At 49.1% G+C, this 17,621-nt stretch overlaps 1 protein-coding gene across 1 annotated transcript; it reads right to left on the minus strand.

The window, feature by feature from the left end:
- Positions 1-1,191: 1,191 nt before the first annotated feature.
- Positions 1,192-16,246, minus strand: SLAMF9 (SLAM family member 9). Its single transcript, XM_059924437.1, is given in 9 exon segments — positions 1,192-1,397; positions 1,800-2,018; positions 2,021-2,074; positions 3,148-3,339; positions 3,342-3,390; positions 3,700-3,728; positions 3,731-3,796; positions 14,733-14,987; positions 16,192-16,246. Coding segments are annotated over 9 exon segments (1,125 nt in total).
- Between the last annotated feature and the right edge of the window lie 1,375 nt (positions 16,247-17,621).

The following is a 17,621-nucleotide window of genomic DNA, read 5'->3' on the forward strand; positions in this document are numbered from 1 at the left end:
AAGCCAGAGACCAGTGGCAGAGCACAGCCCAGATCTCCTGAGATCTCACCCAGCGATCTCCCTACCATATCCTACATACCACCCTCCTCCAGGTCACTCACTCCCTAGGCATGTCCTGTGACTTGAGTGGCTTTCCATTCCCTCCCCAATTCACCCCCCTCCCCACCCTGCCACAGCAGCCACATTAAGTAACATCTACAAGATCTGATGTGGGGAGAATGACCAAGACTTAAGCAGAGGGTGAAGAATTCAGACTGATCACCGGGCTTGGGAAAGAGAAAGAACATATACACTTAAAGGCCTTTGTAGGGGGGGACGGGTAATGTATGTGTAGGGGGTGGGCATTAACCCAGGACAAGAGTCCAGAGAGAAGGTGTGACACCTGGAAATCTATGGAGAAGGGACAGACAGGACAGTAACACCAACCACAAACAGAGGTCAAGGGTCCAGACCTCTGCTATTAATCCGGCTGAGTTGCCATCTCTGTGGGGCAGGCACGAGAGCCCCAGAGAAGCTGGCACCAGGGAGATGACCGAAAGGTCAGAGTAGAAAGCTCAGACCCAGAGTAGGACAGCACTGGGGTGCTTCAAAGCGCCCGTGCCGGACAGCTGCTAGATTGAGGTGGGGTGGGGTGGGTGGGAGTAGCTAAGTGAACTCATCTGCCAGGGCGGAAGGAGGGTGTGAGACCAGAAAGACCGGCAGGAATAACACCACTCTTACGTAGCGTTCTCATTGCCTGAAATCTCCCATGCAGGAGTCACAGCTTCAGTTAGGTTAAAAGGAATCTCTCACTTTTCTTACTGAAGTGTAAATGTTATGTGTGTTGGTGGGGAATGGGTTAGGAGTGAATAATAACATACCAACACTTCATTGTGAGTGCGTCTTTTAGACTCACTTTCCTTCCCAAAGGCAGGTGTGGGAAGCACGTGGGGTTGGAAGAGGGTAACTGGAATGGAAGAAAAGGCAGGAAAGCAGGTTTTGCCAGAGTCACCCAGTGAAGGACCAAATAGCTCATCCCGAGTGAGGTCACCTAATTTGACTTTATTGCCAGACGATCTTCCCTCGGGGAGCATGGCCCTTGGGACACCCACCCCTTGGCCCCCTGGGAAGAGATGAGTCTGGGAAGGAGAGGAAGGTCTCCCTTGGGGCTGGGAAGAAACAATGCTCAGGACAGGGGTCCCCAGGGGGCCATCAGGCCAGGCTGGGGCCAGGCTTCCCTTTCTTTCTCAGTCTCATTCTGTTTCTCCTGAGTTTCTTCATTCTTGGCATTTTGCACCTTGTCTGGACTCGGATGAGCCAAAGCCCCACAGCAAGAATTGCAAAAAGCAAGAGGATGAGCAATGCCTTGGCCAGGAGACAGAAGGAGGTGGAGGACTTCTCCGAAGGGTAGCCAAGATCTGGGACAGAAGAAGGCAAGGAGAGAGGGGCTCACCAGAGGGAAGGTCTGGATTAGGGGGCAGACACCTACCCCAAATTCCACAAAGGGCGTCTCAAGTTCACAGTCAGTTGATGTTCCTTGGCAAGTATCTCAGGAAATGTATATTCTATTCACAGAATTTCAGGGGCTGGGGTCTGAGGAGTAATCTCAACCTGAGTAAGAGACTAGAAGGGACCTTTGGAAGCTGGGAGGACTAGGAAGGCGCACAGGGAAAGTGGGGGGCCCCTCCCCAATCCAGGGGTCAAGTCTCCACGTAGTTAGGTTCTAGATTCCATGTACTCTCCTGGGGAGAAGAGAGGGAGGGAGGGGGTAGACTTGAGGCCCTGTGGTCGCTCAGGGGCTGTCTCTGGGGCCCTGGTACCTGCACAGAAGGGCCCAGCAGGGATGAGACGGGAATTGATGTCGCTGATGGGGCTGTTTGCCCGGCATGTGTAGGAGACGGCCTTGTCCCCGGGCCTCCAGGACGTGCTGAGGACAGAGCCTTCGTGGGCCGTGTCAGTGCCGTCCTCCCAGGATATCCAGCAGTTGGTCACATGCAGGCCTGCCTTCCCTACGGATCATGTCAAGGACATATTACAGTATCTTCTTCCTCAGAGATCTCAAAGTTCACAGTCATGTGAGGCTGTGACAGCCATCCTAGATGAAGGAGAAACACAAAGACCCTCTAAGTAATCAGGGGTTGGGTCTGTTTTCCTGAGCTCTTCAACACTGGGGTATGGAGGCTGCCCACTGAGACCTGCTTCACTTAACAAACAAGCCAAACTAACAGCACCTAGCCACCATCAAACCTGTTGTTCCAGCGTCCCCAGGGCAGCTGCCGAGCAGACAGAGCTGCCTTTGGCATCTTCTACCTCCCCTTTATGACTTGCCTTCTCTCTCTTACCTTTGCATCCCACCTTCTTTCAAACTCCGTCCTGCCTCCTTGATCTTGGAAAATATTATCACCCCTCCCAGGGGCATTTATAGTTTAATCAGTGCCTCTGCAAGATTCAAGGTAGAAAATCAGTCAGTGGACTTCCCTGGTGGCACAGTGGTTAAGAATCCACCTGCCAATGCAGGGGACACGGGTTCAATCCCTGGTCTGGGAAGATCCCACATACCGCGGAGCAACTAAGCCCGGGAGCCACAACTACTGAGCTCGTGCGCCACAACTACTGAAGCCTGCACACCTAGAGCCTGAGCTCCGCAGCAAAAGAAGCCCCCACTCCCTGCAACTAGAGAAAGCCCACACGCAGCAATGAAGACCCAACGCAGCCAAAAATAAATTAATTAATTAATGAAAAAAGAAAAAGAAAATCAGTCAATGTCACAGGCACTAAGAGGAAATTTGGGCTCAAGTAGAGAGGAGACCCTGATTAGTAGCCCTCAAATCACACAGGAGGACAAAAGGCTCAAGAATGGAGGTGGCATTCATGTCCAGGATGCAGAATCTCACTGGGAGAGAAAGGCTCCCTAGACATCTGTAAACGAAACCCCTGACCCATCTCACTGCGTTGGGCACATCCACAGGAACAGCGTCAGTCCAGGGCCTTGCTACACCAGGTCACTTTACCTGCAGTGCAGATACTGGGGTCAGACACACTGGAGGCAGACTGCCTTCCCATCTCAGACCCTCAAGCCATAACCCCGAGTCCTAAGACCCCTGATCCTTTGTGTGAGAAGCTCAGGAGAGCCAGAAAAAGCAGGTTTATGGTTCCCAGTAAACTCACGGTACACACGAAGATTGTAGTGCTGCATGGTAGAGATCTGGGACTTCCCCAGGTTAACTTGAGCTTGGTAAGGCCCCGAATCCTCCCAGCTCAGATTGCTGATGTGCAGGGAGTAGGTGGGCTCCAGGAAGCTCACTCAGCCCTCATAGCGAGGGTTGGTCACCATGATGGTAGCCGGATGTCCCTTTCCCCTGGCATCACAGTGGCAAGCCTTATGTGGGAGGACCAGATGATGTTCTCAACCTCTTTTTTTTTTAAGTTATTTATTTTATTTATTTATTTTTGGTTGCATTGGGTCTTCGTTGCTGTGCAAGGGCTTTCTCTAGTTGTGGCGAGCGGGGGCTACCCTTGGCTGTGGTGTGCAGGCATCTCATTGCAGTGGCCTCTCCTATTGCGGAGCATGGGCTCTAGGGCGCACGGGCTCAGTAGTTATGGCTCACGGGCCTAGCTGCTCCGCGGCATGTGGGATCTTCCCAGACCAGGGCTCGAACCCGTGTCCCCTGCACTGGCAGGTGGACTCCCAACCACTGTGCCACCAGAGAAACCCTCAACCTCTTCATCCAATGGTATTTCCAGGGGAGGCTGATGGACTCCTGAAGGACCACAACCACTTCCTTGGGATCCACACCATCTCCAGAGTCCCCTTTGGCTGCAGATAAAGAAAGAAAATATGGAAACAACACAGCTGGTGTCTCTAGGCTGCTGAGACTGGCAGCAGGGCTGTGGTCTCAATCTCAGTTGAGTATTTTCTATGACCCACACTCAACCTTGTCCTCCAGTTGCCTCTTCTGGCTCTAGCTTTTTGCTGCACCTGACTTGAGCACCTACCAGGGCTTGGCTTCCATCTGTGCCTCACCCTCTAAATTTTCTCTTCTCCATTTGCTGTCCTTCCATATCCCCAGGAGGGATATGGGGCTGCTTCCCCTTCCATATCCCCAGGTTTCCTCATCTCTTGGTCCTGCACTGAAGCCACACCCTAGTCCTCTTTACTCCAGAAGAGCTGAAGCATTTGGTCCCAAAGGTGGTGACTTGCTAGCCCAAGACCCAGCAGGAGAACAGAGGGGGAAAGAGATACTCCTGTCCTGGAGCTGGCAGTCTGTCTCATTACCCACTGACTCATGTTTGCTGTCCCTCAAACTCAGCTGAAATCCCACTTCCTAAATGAAGCCTTCCTAGATCCTACTCTCTGTACTCTCAGACTTGCCAGAAATACCACTTTCCCCAAGTTCTTTGAACACTTTCTATCCAGCCCTATCATTTGGCTTTCAGCATACTCTGCCTCGGGTCTCCCTTAGCAGTTCCTATGTTGCTGTGATCATATGACCATATAAACATCTTTATCTCCCCAGGCAGACTCCATCTTTTGGGACATCTCTGTATGTCCTACGGATGCTGGTCCCCATGGAGAAATGATATTTAAGCTGAGACCTCAAGGATGAGTAAGGTCTGCTAAGTGAAGAAAAGAATGAAGGAGATGATAGTTCTTAAACTTCAATTTATACAATTATCAAACCTCAGGGGCTGGGTTTTTTGAAAAGGTACATCAGGTCTCAGTCTGAGTATGAAAACTTTTTAACATAAAATCATTTAAAAAATAATATTAAAGCAAGGAAGAAAAAATTCAGTTGAAGATTTGAGCACATGAGTTAGGTTCTCTGAGAGTCAGATACTGGAGTTAGGAGTGAAAGAGGTTTAGGACTTCCTTGGTGGTGCAGTGGTTAAGAATCCACCTGCTAATGCAGGGGACACGGGTTCGAGCCCTGGTCTGGGAAGATCCCACGTGCTGCGGAGCAACTAAGCCCGTGCGCCACAACTACTGAGCCTGCGAGCCACAACTACTGAAGCCCGTGCGCCTAGACCCTGTGCTCCACAACAAAGAGAAGCCACCACAATGAGAATCCTGCGCACCGCAACGAAGAGTAGACCCCGCTCACTGCAACTAGAGAAAGCCCGTGAGCAGCAACAATGACCCAACGCAGCCAAAAATAAATTAATTAATTAATTTAAAAAAAAAGAAAGAAAGAGGTTTAATGTGTGTGTGGGAGGGAGTGTGGAGGGTAAAGCCTGTAAAAGATAAAAGGGGAAGGAAGCAGAAATGAGCAAGGAGAGCCTGGGACCATGATGCTGAGCAGACAGTCTCCGCTAATTCAGCAGGGAGCTCTGCAGCGGAGCTCCCGCACCCTCACTGTGCACAGTCATTGGCTGGGGCTGCCCAGGAAGTGCATGGGTCCTGCAGGTGCTGCAACTGGAGGCTGTCAGTTAACTGCATCCCTCGCAGCTGAAGACAGGTTCTCTCTTGAAAGGAGGTCCAGGGGCACCTTCATGGCTGCTGCAGTGAATATGCTGATCAGACAAAAGGTGACTGTGTGCAGATTGATTAAATGTGTCTCCATAAACAGCACATTATACTTATTGAGCAGAGGGAAATAATTACCATCACTCCCTCCCCAGCCCCTATCCCACTCTCACTAAGCCCTTTTCAGTCCAGTGTGGAGAAAGCCCTTCTCCGAACATGATTTTCAAGTGCTCTGGAAATCTGATTTTTTATTCTGGCTCATGGGTTGCGACCCAAATGCAACTCCATTTCCGTCTCTCACTGCCTCTTCAATCTTATTCAGTGGGGTGGTCTTCCCCTGAGGTTTCTGCTCTCAGTTCAGAAATGAGAACTTCTGTCTCATGTATTGAGTTGGCCAAAAAGTTCCTTCAGTTTTTAACTAAAAATAAAAGACATATTTTTCATTTTCACCAAGAACTTTATTGAACAACATATTCACCAGTTTGTTCCACTGCCTTCTGCCATTTTTCAGGCAACTTCATAATTCCATCTTCCCAAAACTTTTCTATCTTTTTGAGCAAAGAACTGTTCCAGGTGACTTTTACAGTCTTCTGGGGAATTGAAATTTTTTCCATGAAAAGAATTTTGTAAAGACCAAAATAAATGGAAATCCGAAGTTGCAATATCTGGTGAATATGGTGGATGAATCAGAACTTCCCAGCCAAGCTGTAACGGTTATTGCCTGGTCATCATGAAACATGCAGTCTTGCGTTATCCTGATGGAAGTTTATGGGTTTTCTGTTGACTAATTCCAGATGCTTTCATCAGGTGCTTCTTTCAGTTGGTCTAATCAGGAGCAGTACTTTTTGGAATTAATCGTTTGGTTTTCCGGAACGAGCTCATAATAGAGGACTCCCTTCCAATCCCACTATATATACACAACATCACCTACTTTGGATGAAGACCGACCTTTGGTGTGGTTGGTGGTGGTTCACTTCACTTGCCCCATGATCCCTTCTGTTCCACATTCTTGTACAGGATCCACTTTTCATCGTCTGTCACAATCTGTTTTTAAAATGGGACGTTTTTGTTACTTTTCAGTAGAGAATCACATGTGGAAATATGGTCGAGAAGGTTTTTTTCACTTAACTTATGTGGAACCCAAACATCAAAGCGATGAACATAACCAAGCTGGTGCAAATGATTTTCAGTGCTTGATTTGGATATTTTGAGTATGTCGGCTATCTCCCACATGGTATAACGTTGACTGTTCTCAATTAATGTCTTGATTAGATCGCTACCAACTTCAACTGGTCTACCCGACCGTGGAGCATCATCCAGCGAGAAACCTCCAGCATGAAACTCCGAAAACCACTTTTTACATTTTCGATCAGTCACAGCACCTTCCCCATGCACTGCACAAATCTTTTTTTGCGTTTCTACCTTTCTTGAAAAAATAAAGGATAATATACCGAAAATGTTGCTTTTTTCTTCCATCTTCAATATTAAAATGGCTACACAAAAATTCACAAATATTGATAAGATTTTTTTTAAATGCACGCTGAAATGACAGCTGTCACAACTGAATCTAACAAAATTGTTTCAAATGAAGTTAAAGACAACTAAGCGCTACTAGAGCCATCTAACGGAAAAAAAAAAAAAAAAAACCCGAAACTTTTGGCCAACCCAATAATATACAAAATTCCAAACTTAAATAGAATCAAGCTATCTCCCCTTGCCCTGGCTTGCGTCTATTTCAGGCTGGAAGGTTACAGCAGGGCAGTGGGAGAGGTCCTGCTCTCTGCTCAGCTTCCCCCTTCCTCTTGCTCCCCTCAACTTGCCTCCCCAATTCATGTTCCCCCTCTCCAGGAGGGTGGGCAGGGAGGGGAGGTGGTAGAATTGTTCTTATCTGGCGGAGTGGCTTTGCGCTCTGTGGGTCTGGCAGATGGTTAAGATGAACTCTTCTGAGGAGCAGTTTCGTGGGTTTTTACAGGTTTCTGCTGGTTCTTTCTCTCCTACTCTTGACCCAGGAAGGATGCGTCTCTCTTCTGGGTGGTCCTTTGAAAGTCCTTCCTCAGCTCCTGGACACCTGGCTGCACGTCTCGTCTCCACCCCTCACCCCTCCAACTGTCCCCACTGTATGGTACCCAGGCCAACCAAACAAACAGGCTGTGTCTCATAGGTGGTCCTCGGTTGCCCTCCAAAAACATTCCTGGCCCCTGACAGATTCCGAGATCTACAGCACATCGCCACACTCCTGGCCGCCTCGCGGGAGTCCCATCTCAGTCCACAGTTGTTTTTAATTCTCTGAGCCCTGACTTAGGCTCCGGTCCCCTTACTCTCACCTGCAGGCACACGTCCTCTCTCTGAAGTCCCATCAGACATAAAATCATCTATCCTTTGAGGGATGAGGTGGGGACTGACAATAAAATAACAGTTATTTCTAAAGAACTCTCTTTCCGGAATTCCGTGGTGGTCCAGTGGTTAGGACTCTGTGCTTCCACTGCAGGGGGCACGGGTTCGATCCCTGGTCAGGGAACTAAGATCCCACAAGCCGCGTGGTGCGGCCAAAAAAAAAAAAAAAGGAGAAAAGAAATCTCTTTCCAATCTCCCTCTCTCAACTCTCCATCCGTGGATGAGGGGATTCCAAGAGCGGTGACACAGGTTCTTCTTCATTCTGGTTGAGAATTTCACAGAGGGAGGTCTTCCTCACGCTGCCTTTGATCTCTCCATTCCTGTCCCATGGACACCTCAGTGGAACCACGGCAGGGAGAGTTCCAGTTAACACATAGGGTCCCCTTACCACAGCCTTTGACCCAGTTGATTTCTGCAGTGCTGTGGTGGACAGTTTCATGACTGTGCCCCTCCACCCTGAAGTTTGCACCTCTGCTTTTCTGCTTCAGGGCTATCTCTGCAGCAGTGGAAGGGCATCAACCCAGTTGCAGTGTAGCTGGAAAGTGTAGGGAGTGTATAGACCCCAGAGGCAACCCCTGGAGACAATGGAGTGCTGCGTTGTTGGATAAATGCCCCAGCCTCCCTGCCCTTCCATGGGATAATTCTGAGGCTTGTTCTCCAGGGTTCTTCAGCAGATTGAGCCCGATTGTCCACACCTTTTACGGGCTTTTCTCCCTTCCCCATCTCATGTTCCTCATTCTTTTATGTTGGCTTCCTGGATCATCTCCCAGAAAATACTACCTCTACCCAAGTTCTTGTCAAAGGTCCTGCTTTGGGAGGAACCTAGATTAAGATAATATTATATATGATAAAGTAGTTGAGCCAGTCAAAGTTAGATGCCCTGTCTCCTCTGCCTGGGTCTTTAGGGGGCAAATAAGTTAACGAGAAATAAGTCTCGGGACTTCCCTGGTGGTCCAGTGGTTAAGACTCCATGCTCCCAATGCAGGGGACACAGATTCGATCCTTGGTCGGGGAACTAAGATCCTGCATGCCACATTATGCAGCCAATTCCCACCCCAATTCTCCTGAGGTAACAGCCTTGGGAAACAGGGGCCGGTGAAAAGCTGGTGTTGTTCTGATGAAAGGATGGGGGGATAATAAAGGGTCAAACCTTTGATCAGATTTTCTCTTCAGCTTCTCGTCAGGAACCGGGACCCACATGGCAGAGCCATTAGCAGATAAGTTCCAAATCAGTCACCTCCCTCCCGCAGCAAAGCACATTGAGACCTGCACATGTCTTCTGTTCCATCAAAGGGGCTGCGCCTGATACATGGTTTACCTTCTTCCTTTCTTTTTCTTTTTTAAATGTCAGGGTTAAAAGAGTGATTATTCAGTTGAACTATGAAGGTGGCTGGTGAGAACTGAAACAGCCCGCAAATTGCTGAAGGGCACCCAGAGAAGCCTTTGTGAAACAGAGGAGGAAGGAGTGTCCCTTGTGAGGGACCAGCCTGGGCAGGACCCCCGGGGTGGGAGAGAGCAGAGCACATGGAGGCACAGATGGCATCCTGACCAAGTTGGGCAAGGGTGAGGTGGCAAAGATCAGAGAGGGGGCAGCAGAGGTGCCCTGGAGACAGCTCAACTTAGAGCCTTGAGACCTGCTCAAGAGCTTAGAAGTCATAGTCTCTCAAGAAGTTTACTTTGACAGGCAGGAGAAATAAAGGCTGGAGGTGAAGGGAAAACAGGGTAGAGGGAAGGTTTTATTGTTGCTGACTTTTTGAAATTTTATTGAAGTATGGTTGATTTACAATGTTGTGTTAATTGCTGCTGTAAAGCCAAATGATTCAGTTATACATATATACATTCTTTTTTATATTCTTTTTCATTATGGTTTACCATAGGATATTGAATATAGTTCCCTGTGCTATACAGTAGGACCTTGTTGTTTATGCTGTTGATTTTTTTTTTTTTTAATGGGAGAGATTTGAACATATTTAAGTACTGAGAAGAGAAGAAGCAAGTGGGGAGTGGAGCTGCAGGAAAGAAAGGAGATGGTCAGTGGAGCAAGGCCTCCCCCACCACCCCCAGAAGTTGGGAGGGAGCTGGGATTCAGAGCCCAGGAAGAAGAACCAGTCTTAGATTGCAAGATGGCCCTTCATTATAATAAGAAAAGATGATCAGAGATGCAGGTAGCATCTTCTTTGTCTGTGGCAGGAAGTTAAGCGGTGTCCTGTCATGTGGTTTCAATTTTCTCTGTAAAGTGGAGGCAAAGTTATCTGCTGACACTGAAGGTTTAGGTGGGTGTGTCAAAGGCAGGTATTTCAGGAGAATGGACAAAGTCTGAAACAGATGAAGTGAGTCTGGGTCCAGGTTTCTTGGGACAGTCCCAGCTTAAGTCTGTTGTCCTGGCCTAATTATTAATCATGCTCCTTTTCACTCTTAGAAAGTATCCTGGTTTGTAGGGTAAATTATGTGATTACCCTAAAACAGGAGCAAAATCTTAGAAAAGGAATCACAGTGAAATAGCTAAGCTTTAAGAACTCAATGTCATCCTTAGCTTTTCTGGTCAACAAATTGCCCTAAAGATCTGGAGAAAGGTAGTGGGGTGGGCAGGGGAAATGATGACAGATCTGGAACCAAACTGCTTGGTTTGGAACCTTCGTCTGCAGAATGGGATCCTCACAACACCAGCTTTGTAGGGCGGTTGTGAAAATGAAGTGAGATGATGCCCATAAAGTACTTAGTATAGAGCGGCACAGAGCCAGGGCTCAAAGAGTGTGAGTTGTGGTTGTTACTGAAGGTTGGTTAAGTGTCAAGATGGTGGGCTTGGGGAGTGTGAAGACCTGGGACCCCTTCGTACTTGGCCAGGGTCTATGGCTATTGAAGAGAATAGGGAGGAAGTCTCTAACAGATGATACATGAATAGGCTGATTTGAGACTGTTCTCTGGCAGCACCAATCAGCCCCTGATCTGAGGACACAGAGGGCTTTGCTGCCGGCAGGTTCAGCCCAGCTCGGTGCTTTCCACGCCACCTGCCTGCTCACCAGATCAGCCCTTTATGTACGCAGAGACGCAGCACGCTGGGCTGAGCCTTATTTTATTTTATTTTATTTTTTGGCCATGTGGCAGCTTGTGGGATCTCATCTCCCCGACCAGGGATTGAACTCTTGCCCCCTGCAGTGGAAGCGCGGAACCCTAACCACTGGACCACTGGGGAATTCCCTGAGCCCCTTTAAAACACACTGCCTGATGACTCATTCCTTATCTCTTGGGCATCCAAATCCCAGAGTGGTTCCTATACCCACACCCTTCCCTCAAACTTCCTTGTAAGTATGATGTGTCTGCCCTTCTTTGCTCAAATCGACTCCCCGCCATAGGCTCTGCTTATCGTTCTCACAGTGCAGATTTTGTATCTTCTGCATCAGAATCCCACAGAGGGCTGGTTACAATGCTGATTCCTTGGGCTCCACTCCAGACCCAGGGAATCACGACGGGGGCGGGACCTGGTGGTGGCTGTGAATCCACCTGCTTATCCAGGTCCCCAGGGGATTCCGCTGTATGCTAATGTTTGAGAATGTCCCACGCTGCCAGTTCTTCTGTTTTGCTGAAGCGGGGAGACAGTTCCCCAGCCTGAGCTGCCTTTGTCTCTAGTCACAAAATGTTTCTTTCCCAGTGAGTAGAGCTGTGAAACGCTGCCTTCTTGGGCTGGGCTTCCTAGAACATGAGAGGGACTCTGGGAGCTTTGGATCTGTCCTCCTGGGAGTCCCCCTGGGAATTGGGAAGCACTGTGTCCAGGACTGCCAAGGGAAGCAGGTCCGGGCCAGAGCTTCAACCCGAGACGTGCGCCTGCATTTATTCCTTGACATGCGGGGTGCTGATGCAGAACTTGTTTGAAAATAGGAAAGAAAAAAAGTTCAGAACCTACTAATCTTGTCCAACCCCTTATTTTACAAAAAAACACAAAAAACAAAAATAAAAACCAGAGGTCCATGGGGTGGAGGGACTTCTCCGATGCCACGCAGTTGCCAAAACCCAGGTCCTCTGGTACCTTGGTGGCAGGACTTTACTTGATGAAACAAATTTGGGATGTAACACACTCTATCTGTGATGTCCCAACATAGAAAATCCTCAGTAAATGTTAGTATTGCTGGTGTCATTATTAATTTGTATTTGTATTCATTCGTTATTGTTAATTTCTATTTGAGACTGGAGGCGCTCAAAGAGAGCCCAAGGGGAACAAAGTGGGGTGGCCTGAGGGAAGCCAGCTGGCTGCCCAGACAGCTCTGCACAGAATGATACTTTTCTCAGCAAATTCAACACTGATCAGGTTCCAGCTCTCCACACCACCATGGGCTCAAAACTCCAGCTCATCAATGTCCCAGAGTTGATCAGAATCTGGGAGGCTGCCTCATCTTATCAGAGCTGTCATCAACTGATATATAAAAGTAGCCACTCATCCTACAAACATTTAGGAAGTCCAACACAGTGCCGGAAACTGCAGGGCCCAGGGCTGTTTTCCTGAGCAGTCTTGTGACCCTATAGCTGATGTTACTACACCCTCAGAGTTGCTGCTGTAGAGTAGAGAGCTATGTGGGTGGCCTCCTATGGCCGGAATAGAACACTGAAGCATGCAATTTGGATACTGACAGTGTTCCTGGCACTGGATTATCTTCCTACCCTGCTTTCTTCTAATCTCATTTTCCTGACTGGTGTCTTATCTTGCCACATTGTATGCATTTTGTGAAACACGTGTGAGTTTAGCCAAGCATACAGTTAGAGAGACTAGAAGACCACCCTCACTTCTGACACCAATTGCAAGTTTCAGGGGTTCCCCCAAACCACCCTCAGTTTCAAAGATTTGCTAAAGGGATTCATAGAACACACTGAAAGCTTTTATTCTCACAGGTTAAAAATCAGCCTAGGGAGGAAGTGCAGAGGCCCAGGAAAAGTACCAAACATGTCCTCTCTCCATGGAATCCTAGGACAGTGTTACGCTCCTGGCATCTCTGTGCACACACAGAGAATCTCGCCCAAGCCTTGGTGCTGGTTTTGTTGGGGCTTGATGACATACGGCCCTCATGACTGATCTTTAGCCTCTAGCCTTCCAAAGGTTGCGGGGAGAAATGATACTGCAGGGCCCAAAGCCCTCATCATACATCACATTGTTAGACCGTCTGGTGGCCAAGGTCCCCATGCAAACGAAGACACGCTTATCAGACCTGATATTCCAAAGGTCTAAAGATCACTTCCAGTAGCCAATGGCAAAAGCCAGACCTCTCTTTGGGAAAGTTAATTCTTCACGACACAATGTGTTAAATTCGTTTTTCCAGCAAGGGGAGAAGGAAAGAAGGAATAAACCAACCAGTCAAATCGAATCAATCCAGTCACGACCAGACACCTGACTACAGTCCCCTATTGACAATAGGTGAGGGACCTCAGCAGGGACTCTAGCCCACAGCCTGAGCCCCTCTGTTGTGCTTCTTGTGGTACCCAGGGTTGGAAGAGGGAGCCAGGGGTGCTGCTCTGCCCTGAGTGAGGGGAGGAGAGACAGTGCCCTCTGAGGCCAGGGAAGGCAAGGAGATACTGAGGAGACTGAGGTGGATTCAGACTTGTGCCATCTTCTCACGTTACTAGGGAAGGGATTCCAGGCGGAGTAGGCTAAGATGGGCATGCGTGCAGTAGAAGGGTGGGGGTCCTGGCAGCTTTGCAGAGCTGTTTGGGAAGGATGCTGAGTCAAGTTCATGGTTGGCACTCAGGGTCCAGAGCCTCAGAGCCACTCTCACAAGCCTTCAGCCAGCACCTGGGCAAAGCAGCTACCATTTCTCCCCTGGTGCTCCGGGGAGTCCTGGGAGTTCAGGTTCCTGAAATACCTCCAGGCTGTGTGGTCGCAGGGTCCCTTCGGCAGAGAGGTATGCAGACCGTGTAACTGCCCACCCCAGCAGCAAGGGGAGAAGGCAATGCAGCCAGCTCTGGGGAGAGGGCATCGGCAGACCCGGGGAGAAATGGGGGCCAAGCTGAGGTTGTGGGGCTTCTTGTGGGTCTCTGGAGCCCATCTGCACCCGGGACTCCAGCTCCTGCTTCTCTGTTCATGTCCCTGTGTGTGCCTCGGTCAGGCTCTCCCCCTCTCTGCTCTCTCTAACACACACTGTATTAGTCAGCTCGGGCTCCCATAACAAAATGCCACAGACTAGGAGGCTTAAAGAACAGAAATGTAATTTCTCACAGTTCTGGGGGTTAGAAGTCCAAGATCAGGGTGCCAGCAAGGTAGGTTTCGTCCTGAAGCCTCTTCTCTTCACTTGTAGGTGGCTGCCATCTCGATATATCTTCACACGACCTTTTCTTTTTGCACGCCTAGATAGAGAGAGAGAGAGAGACGAGGGGAGGGGGAAGGGGTGGGGGAGGGGAAGGGAAGGGGGATGGTGGAGAGGGAGAGAGAGGAGGCTCTTGGTGTCTCTTCTTACAAAGGCACTTATCACATCATGAGGGCCCCACTCTCATGATCTCATCTAACCCTAATTACCTTCCAGAAACCCCCATCTCCAAATACCACCATATTGGGGGCTAGACCTTCAACTTATGAATTTGGGGTTTTCACAAACATTCAGTCTATAACACACACATTATGGCTTATCCACAGGAGACAAGTTGCCTGTGTCTGAGGCCAAAATCCAAATGGCTCAGACTTAGTGAGATCCCAGGAAAGTGGTTCTCTAAAGGGTCCACAACATCTGTGACTGTAAAAAGAGGACCCATCTAACTGCTTATTTTCATGTGACCTGAGGTTCCTCTCCCTCTACACATCTCCCTCCTCCAAGGTCCCCATGCTCTGTACCCAGCATGGCGGGAGGAACACAGAGGAGTGAGATCTGACCCTGGCCAGCTTGCTGGGCTCACAGCCCAGTTGGGAGACAAGACTTACCCTCCACGGAGAGTGTCTCAGGCTTGCTTGTCTCTTTGGAGACACTGTTCTCAGCCTCGCAGGCGTAGTTCCCAGCATCCTCCTCTGACGTCACCGGGAAGAGGAAGGAGACGGCTCCACCATAGGGAGTCACGTGGTTCCGCAGGGTGTCCCCACTGAGGTAGAACGGGGATCGGAGGGGAGGAGCTCCACAACTCGGCTGGTGGGTCTCAAGGTGAGCAGAGGACAGGACGCAGGAACCGGGGCAGCACACAGCTGGAAGGGTCAGCGGGACCCCCCAGGCTCCTCCCTTAGGGACCCCTCCCCACATTCCCAGGGGGCCCCACTGCCCACCGCCCAGGCCCCTGGGGAGTGTCTTCCCGTCCTCCCCTTACCCCACACCCTGACTTCCAGCTGGGGACTCTGTTTCTGGACCCAGCCACCCTCAAGTGCTGCCTCGCACCAGTAAAGCCCGGAGTCTCCCTCCTCGGCTGCTGGGATGCAGAGTGATGCTAAGGAGGTAGTATCTAGAAGACTATAGATACATATACATATATAATATATATAAATATATAAGACTATTTATATATATACATAAAACAGCAAAAGAGTGAAAACAACTAAAATGTGTATTAATAAGGGACTGGTTAAATAATTACGGGCCAGGGCTTCCCTGGTGGCGCAGTGGTTGAGAGTCTGCCTGCCCATGCAGGGGACACGGGTTCGAGCCCTGGTCTGGGAAGATCCCACATGCCGCGGAGCAACTATGCCCGTGAGCCACAACTACTGAGCCTGCGCGTCTGGAGCCTGTGCTCCGCAACAAGAGAGGTCGCGATAGTGAGAGGCCTGCGCACCGCGATGAAGAGTGGCCCCCGCTTGCCGCAACTAGAGAAAGCCCTCGCACAGAAACGAAGACCCAACACAGCCAAAAATTTAAAAAATAAAAAAATTTTTAAAAAAACAAAAAAACAGACCAGCATCCACCGGGCAGAAGGAGGGGCAGGGAGGAAACTAAACACAGATCACAAAATTAAAAAATAATAATAATAATAATAATAATTACGGCCCAGCCATATAATGAAATATAATGTAACCATGAGAAAGAGGTATGTCCATAAATACCAAATGGAGTGAGCCCAAAGATAAAGTGTTAGTGAAAGAAAATTAAAAGCAACATGTGAACCCACGTGTACAGTGCACCTCCACTGTGTATAAAAAGGTATACACATACATATTCACACATCTATAAGCTTGCATATGCATATAAGGTTTTTAGCATATAGTGGGTAGACCGGGTAACTCGTGGGCTAGGTCTGGGAAAAAACAGTTTTCACAATGCGCTTCTTTGTTCTTTAAAAAATTTTCTAATATTTTTACGGCATTCATATATTTTATTAATTAAAAAACTAGATAAAACAAAAGATTCTAACCTTTATTTCCCGTTTTCCATCCTTTCATAAACCCCTCCTACCTGAATTACCTGAGTAGGGATCCACTTCCTGCAGCAGAAGATCCTGAGGGGCTGAGTCTCTCATTGCACAAGGAGGATGATCAGGAGGAGGAAAGGAGAGACTCTGGGATCGAGAATCTGGGTGAGGGATTTCCCTGGTGCTCCAGGGGTTAAGAATCTGCCTTCCAATGCAGGGGATGCAAGTACAATCCCTGGTCGGGGAACTAAGATCCCACATGCCGCGGGGCAACTGAGCCCACGCACTCTGGAGCCCGCGTACCACAACTAGAGAGCCTGCACCCTGCAAGGAACGATCCCCTAACAAAGATCCTGCGTGCCGCAACTAAGACCTGACGTGGCCAAATAAATAAATAAATAAATAAATAAATACGAAAACAATTTTTTTTAAAAGGTAAACATTAAAAAAAAAAAAAGAATCTGGGTGACCGCAGCTTAGGCAGAGCAGGATGAGTAAGTGAGAAGACTGACAGCTGACCATAGGCTTGCATTCTTGTTGGTGGCAGAAGACAGGAGAGACACAAAGCAGGGTTGGGCCAGAGTCCTTGGAGTAACAGGTCGAGGTCCCAGCTAATGCTGGAAGACACATAAGGTGAGCAGATACAGTCTTCACTCAGAGACAAAAAGAAGGGATTTTTGCTGGCATCATGCTCTGTCTCTCCAGTTATGGGAAAGATTTGTTCTGTCCTGGATGTTGAGCTCACAGCAAAGCCAGTCACGCATCTTATAGCTCCTGCAGGCAAGGCTAGGACTTCAGTTGGTGGAGAGGCCTGGTGTGAATGGGAGAAAGTGGCTGAGAGAGAAAAGCAGAATGTGCCCAGGCACAGATGTTCGTCACTGGGCACTGGGAAGGAGGGGGTGGGTTCAAGGCCATTTGCAGGAGGGAAGAGACCTTGAGACCTCCCATGCCTTCAGACCTGGCATACGGCTCAGCACAGATGGGCACATAAGCTCCAGCTCAGCACCATGAAGCCAGCCTTACTGACTGATTTAGAGTCAGGGGCTATAGCAACCTCAGCGGGACAGTTGTCCTCTCAGACAGACATTTCTAGTCTGGGTGGTCAGAAGGGGACGTAAATACAGCCATACACACAGAAACAGCAAGGACATGAAACTAAGGACGCACCAAACTTTCCATCACAGGGCTCTGCAATGGAGAAAAGTGATGGGGATTAGATTCGACAATAAGGACTTCCTGATGGAAAGAGAGATTCAACATGGAAATGGTGGATACAGGAGGATGAGTGAGCCCCCTTACTCCCTCTTCCTACACACATTTGGGAAGTGCCAGCCCCCACTGCTTCCCCACCCCCAACTGGTCATAGTTCCTGAGAAGCTTCATAGGAACATTTCCGCCCGGCATCTGGCCATCATGGCTTTAGGGTGTCCACGGAGCCAGCCCATGGCATACCTCTCCCCACTCCCCATCCTCCCTGCTTCAG

This window comes from Balaenoptera ricei, chromosome 1 (genome assembly GCF_028023285.1).
Source record: "Balaenoptera ricei isolate mBalRic1 chromosome 1, mBalRic1.hap2, whole genome shotgun sequence".
Taxonomy (NCBI): Eukaryota; Metazoa; Chordata; class Mammalia; order Artiodactyla; family Balaenopteridae; genus Balaenoptera; species Balaenoptera ricei.